General features: G+C 38.2%; 1 protein-coding gene across 1 annotated transcript; it reads right to left on the bottom strand.

Annotated features, from left to right (window-relative positions):
• Nucleotides 1-888: 888 nt before the first annotated feature.
• Nucleotides 889-1,944, bottom strand: M437DRAFT_52582 (myo-inositol-1-monophosphatase; the record flags this gene model as incomplete). The annotated part of the gene is made up of 1 exon (XM_041022386.1): nucleotides 889-1,944. The coding sequence occupies one exon, from the start codon at nucleotides 1,942-1,944 to the stop codon at nucleotides 889-891; it is 1,056 nt and encodes a 351-aa protein (XP_040878076.1).
• Nucleotides 1,945-6,840: the final 4,896 nt, after the last annotated feature.

Below are 6,840 nucleotides of genomic sequence, written 5' to 3'. Positions count from 1 at the left end.
AGTACTGGCTGCGGTCAAATCCCTATCAGCTTGGCCGACTGATGCTCGCCAACACGTCCATAATCCAAGACTCTTGGTAAACGTGAGAAGCAAAGCAAAGAGGAGTCTCGATGGTTGTATCGTTGGTGTCAAGATAGCGACAGCTTGGCTGGTCACAGCCCATTGAACAAATGGCTATCGCTCCATATTGCTTGGCCCAGAGCTGCCATCTCTCATGCCCGAATAGGAAGGTTGTCATAACGTCGACTGCGAGGGGTACGAGTACGAGGGCCAAGAGACGCAGTCGGGAGCTGCGACCGGTAGTCCATCAATCGCCTAATCTACTATGCCTGTTTCCTTATCGACTTCCTTTGCATGAAGCGAAAGAGGTGGCCGGTTATCAGCTTGGCGCGTTCGGGCAAGACTTGGCGAAGTCGGTCAAGAGGCGCCAGATAACTTGGCGCAGGAGTTACGGCCGGTGATAGTGTTTTTCTTTTGCCTGAGGTTCTCAAATATTGAAAGGTGGTCGTAACATGTATCTATTGCGAGAGATAGCAGTGCTCAATTAGGGAGGTGCTGAATAACAGCCTCGGGCTGGTGTCAAGTCGTCCAATTTGGCCGCGATCAATCTGATATCTTGCGCGAAGCCGGAAGAAAGCCTTCAACCACGTTGGATGCCCTCTGGCCCTTTTCTTCTCTTCTTCACAAGTGTGGCGGGATAACTTCTGAACCCTGTGGGCGGGTTGAAACTGGAGAGCCCTGAAGAGTTCAGCGAGAGTGAGCCTCGAGTGATCGTGTATATTGGCGGTCGTAACCTAGATAATGAAATGACGTGTTGCCGCTCCCGTTCATTCTGATGATTGTGTGATGCGGTATGGTGTGGTGTGCTGAAGAGACATTGTTGAAATCTTAAGCCCCAATCATCTCATTGACCAACCTCAGGATGCCTGGTTGCGCCTTCTCGGGAGCAGCAACCATCTCACTATTATTCTCAAACCTCCTTCCAGCCCCAAAATCAATAGCCTTACCATCCAAATCCGTGACTTTGCCTCCCGCCTCCTCGAATATCAGGAATCCGCCTGCATGATCCCAGACGTAGGATTTGTGACCTTTTTTGCTGTAGAAACGGAGCATAATATCACCACCTCCTACTGCCATGGCGATATAGCGCATTTGGGATGACCACATGTCGGTGCCTGGCCATGGTGCGCCGAGTTTTTCCGCGACTTTGCGGTGAAAGTCTAGATCGACGGATTTGCTGTTTCCGGACTCGACGAAGTCTAGAGATTTGGGGTCGGTGGAGATGTCTTCGCGTCTGGGGATTGGCGTGGAGGGTTGGAGGCCTGCATGACCCAAGGGCCTGATACTCGCGCCTCGGCCCTTGATTGCAGAGAGCATTTGGCCATTGCCAGCATTGTCTGCATTTTCCTCGGAGATTTTGCCGGTGCTGAGGTCTAAGTTTGGGCAACCAATGACGCCTACCTGTTGTTCACCATCGACGATCAAGGCCAAGCAGACAGCATATTGTTGATTGCGCATGAAGGTCGCTGTGCCATCGATAGGATCAAGAATCCAGATGCGGCCTTTACGGCCTCCAGGATGATTGCCCAGATCAATAGTGTCCATCATTTCCTCTGCCGAACCAATAGTTCCTAACAACTCATCCGCCTCTTTATCTTGCAAGTGTGTGGTAGACACCAGATCCCACACACGGCTCCGTAGTTGTTCATTCTCGCGTAGTGCAGTTGCCGTTTCTTCGCCGATAAAAGAATCCTCTGGGAAGTTGTGGTGTATGGCGCCGATCATGAGTGCTTGAGCGCCAAAGTCGCCGACGGTGACGGGAGTGCGGTCGCTCTTGTCCAAGGCGCCTTTGTCGATGTCGGCGAGGATGCGTTTGGTGAGGACAGACGCTCTTTGCACCGCCAGCTCTGCGATCATGCGTTCTTTCTCGTAGAAAGCGCCCATGGTGTTGTAGTAGTATGAAGTATGCCAATTGGTGGAAATGGCAATGGTCAGACTGTTGGTTAGTCCCTACTGTATCCTCGTCGTCTCGACCATTCTGTACCGGGGATTCTCCGGGAGGCGTCTAACAAACACATCGTCGTCGCGAGATGGGCATTCACACTTGCATCAACGATGGACTGTTTGTCGCATTAGCTCCTCAAAGGTAAACCCGCTTTACCAGGCTATGCTCCATAGATGGCAGAAGAATGTCAACGGCCTTTCGATTGTCGTTTGAAGCCTTAATGTAATTGCCAAAGGAACTTGATTTTTTAGACTACTGGCGCACGGCACGATTATATACCAAATCCGCCAAGCAATAGCTTACTCCGGCTTCGCAATAACATCCTCCCCTACTTAGACTAAAGCACCTGCTTTAGTATTGTCGCTAGTATTAATAGAAATCAACAATACAAAGGAAACAATTAGTTAGACTTTAAAGAAGTCTTAGTTACATAGCTTATTATAGCCATAGGTAACTCCTTTCTCTATAACTTTTTTAGTTATAGCTATAGGAAACTTCCTTTATCTATAACTTTTAGTTGTAGTTATAGGAAGCTTCTCCATCTATAATTTAGATTATAGTTAGGAAATTTGCTTCTATTACTTATAACCTACTATTAGAATCTTCTTTCCTACTATAATAGCTATTATATCTCCCTATGTCTCCTTTAATTTCTTAATCCTCCTTTATTACATTTGTTGCATCTAATTTTACTTAGCTAGGTAGTAGCCTTAGCGCTAGTAACTTCTATAACGATCTTAGATCGTTTTTTATATGCTCCTTCCCTTATAACGATAGCACGCTCTAACTTCTTACCTACTAGCATTATAAGGAGCACGCTCTAAGTTTCTTACTTCTTAATTTTACGCCTTAGTTACCTACAACTCTAAGTTATAGTTACTAGCTTATAAAATTCTAGGTATAAAACCATCCCTCCTATCTAGCTTAAACCTTCTCTATAATATTAACATCTAACTTAATTAAGCTTTTTAAACTTGCTTAAGTACTTTTACTTCTTCTTCCTTCTTTAATAGTTGCACATTATACTACCTCTTACATACTATTCTTCTTCTTTATTAGTTATAGTAACATCTTATTACTTATATACTAATCTTCTCTTCCTTATTATCTATAACTCGCTTTTACTACGCGTGCACTTTATAATAGCTTCTTTATACTCTTTACATTACCTTCTTTATAATCTATAATAATGTTAGCATCTATTACGCGCCCTACTACTAGTTCTCTTACTAGAACTAGCAAGCGTAGCGGTAATAGTAGTAGTAAGCCTCCTTATAAGCCTTTAGGTAAGGGCGGTCCTAAAGGACACTATACTATAAAGAAGGACTTAGACGATGCTCGTAAGTAAATCTTCTAACTTTTATAACCTTATTATAGCCTTTTCTAACTTCTATAATAGGCAAAAAGTCGCGTAAACTAGATCTCTACTTCGCTATTTAGGCTCTCTTATCTACTCTAGCCCTAGCTAATATAGGTAAACGCTATAACCTTAGAGTTATAGCTAAAAACTTCCTAGATCGTAACAACTGTTAACTTCTAGAGCCTGTTTATAAGCTAGTCTTTAGACCTAAGAAGTTAGACATATACAAAACTACTAGTACCTACGCCTTAACATCCCTTCTTAGTTATCTTTCTCGTAGTAGAACCGTTAACTTTAGAAACGATGCCTACTATAACTATAAGAAAGGTTCTAGTTACTTTACTAACTATATTACTATTAATAGTCCTAATAGAGAACTCTTTTCTAGAGCTTATACTAGCTATGCCTTCCTTAACTGCTATAAGAACTACTTTTACTATAGTAGTAAAGCACTTAGTCCTTTAAGAGCCCTTATTATAACTTCTTCTATAACTCCTAAGCCTAGACGTCGTTAAGAGGTTTAGGTTATTATTTCGCCTATTCCTCGTTAGGTTATAACTAACCATTATCGTGTTATAAGCTTAAGTGCAACTCCTTCTTTAGTTATAGAATTAATAGGTAGTCTAGATCTAGGTTCTCTTATTCGTGTAAGTCTATCTCTAGCTACTCCTAGACCTGTAATACTAAGTTATACTTACAGTAGCTTGGCTCCTATTATTAGTTCTCCTCTTATGCCTATAAGTCCTAAGCGTATAACTATGGCTTAGTTTAGAGCTACTACCCCTTTACGCTAGGCTAACTACATTATCGATAGCATTAGCGGTTAGCGTAAAAGTTTTAATACTGCTCCTACCTAGTCCTCTAGAAACATTAGAGTTTAATTTAAGATGTTAGTTAACCTAGCCTATAGATTAACTACTACTCGTTACCTTTAGATCCGTAATGCTATCTATAAGTAGGACTATAAGTTCTTCGACAAGGGTTCTATAGGTCCTCGTAACTTTCTTACTCTAACTCCTTATAGATAGGTAGCTCTAGGTATAAACTCTATGTATACTTATGCTCTATACTATCTCTAGATAGAGTACGTCGCCCTTTAGAAGGCTTGCTATAGCTGTAGCTCTAGTAGTTCTCTAGAGTGATTATTATAGAAGGGTTTCGGATCGAGGATATAGTTATAGAGGTGTAACTATGATTTTAGTTAACTTTTAGGGTTTTTCCTTTATTATAAAGAGGTTTTTATAATCTTTTTAAGGTAGTAGAATGTTACTAACCTTCTTTCTTTTTAATTTGTACTAATAGTTAGACCTTCTACCTTATTATAGATAACTAGTAGCTAAAAGTAGCTTATAATTAACATTTCCTTATTTAATTTACGTTCTAAACTTCTTTATAGGAGTTCTTCTTATACGTAAGAAATACTAGTTCTTCTTAGTAGCTTTAAAGGCCTTTAAGACGTCTATTATAGTAGTTGCAATTAGTACCGAGTCCTTTTCTATGTTTATAGACTCTATTATAGCAGTTTTCTACTACTAGCGGCAGCTAAATTTATCCCTTAGCTTATTACCGTCTTCGATTTTCTTTTATAATACCTCTTCTTAGTATTACTTATGCCGCTTATCTACCTTTATAAGGGCTTCTTAAATAGTAAGCTCTACTAGAGCTATCTAAGCGTCCTCTTAGCTTCTAGACTTTCTAGTAGCTTTTAGTCTTCTTAACTTATAGACGCTATAAGAGATCTTAAGGTCTTCGACCTTAGTTATAGTCCTTATAACCTTTTCTCCCTCCTCTATTAGGAATCTTTATGCACCTAGACGATAATTAGATCTTAGGGCGAAGTTCTATAGTCTTCTCTACTTAGCTTCTAACAAAGTAGACTAAGTCTTAATATTAGGGATTATTAATTCTTCGCTATCTAGTACATTAAGTACTAATAAACTAGTCGGTTTAACCTATAACTTCTCTACTAATAGATTCGGACGGTTCTAAAAGCTTATTACACTCGTATAATTAGCCTTTATAAGCCGATTACTATAAGTTAAATGCTATAACACTCTTCCTTTAGGAGTTTATAAGGCATACGTGCCTAACTAATGTGCCTTTAGGATTTTATAAGGCCTAGTCTATTTTAGAACGAGTTTAGTTAGTTTTAGGTTCTATAATAAGACCTACTTATTCTCCTTAAAAGTAGGTCCGGCATACTTCTTAAGTATTTAAGAGTTAATAAGCTTTACATAGATCGCTTATTATAAGAGCTTCTTATTTATAAGGTGCCTTACATATTTTATAACTATAAGTCTCCTCTTATAATCTATAATAGCAATATTAAGTAGTTAAGGCTAGTTTTTATCCTTAGGAATACGCGGATGACAGCCATATAGTAGATAATATAGGCTAAAACCTATGCTAGAATGCATACGAGTTCTATAATAGAAGACTACTTCTAGTAAGAAGTCTTCCTATATCGTAACTTTATTTCTAACGCACATTCTAGTTAGAATAGACCTAAGGATACCATTAAGGTTCTTATTCTTACTATTTATACATAAGTAATAAGGGGTAGACAATTAATGCCTTATCTTAAGTTTATTATAGAGATATTATAATACTCTAGACACGAAATTAGCACTATTATCTAACAAAATTTCCCTTAGTAATCTATATACATAATAGATTTCCTTATATACAAATTTAGTAGTAGTTTCATTATCTATAGATATAACTACTTTTATAATAGGCTAATTTGTTACATAATTAATAGTAGTAAGCACATACTACTTTCTACTAAGAGAAGGGGGCATAGGGCTAATAACGTCTAGTGCCTAGCGTTTAAATGGTTACAACTCTATATTAATTTAATAGAAGCGTGTCTTATTCTCCTTACTACTCTTTTTCTAAGTAATCTAATAAATAGGATAGTGCCTACTAAAGTACCGAATGTCCTTTTTAATAGAAGGCTACTATACTCTAGACTCTACATATCTAAGTAAGCTAGAGGAGCCGAAATAGCTATAGTTATAATGTATATAATCTAAGAAATCTATACAGAATTCTAGTATAAGATATAGTATAACTCCCTTATTATCTAGTAGAATATATTGTAACTCTAGTGTTCTATTATTATTAATAACTACGTAGTTAATTACTTTTTCTTATACTAGCTTTTATAAGCACTCTTCTTATAGAAGAGTACCTAATAGTTAAAAGGTAATCATTACTTCTATAAAGTTAGTTTCTTCGTCCGCTTAAAAACGCATAGCATTAATACATTCTATAACATTTATAAGAGTATTCCCTATAAAATTAGGGCGCCGTAATATAGCGTTAAGGACAATGGCTTCTAATCCTTTCCTATATCAAATCTCGATATTATACTTAGAAAACTCCTTAAACTACCTTATAACTTACTTACTTAGGGTTTTTATAGTTTATAAGTACTTTAGACTTTTATAATTAGTTAGAATAACTATCTTAT

Source organism: Aureobasidium melanogenum (assembly GCF_000721775.1).
Source record: "Aureobasidium melanogenum CBS 110374 unplaced genomic scaffold scaffold_16, whole genome shotgun sequence".
Taxonomy (NCBI): domain Eukaryota; kingdom Fungi; phylum Ascomycota; class Dothideomycetes; order Dothideales; family Saccotheciaceae; genus Aureobasidium; species Aureobasidium melanogenum.
The sequence above is the reverse complement of the archived record's forward strand: the minus strand, read 5'-3'. Positions and strand labels throughout refer to the sequence as shown.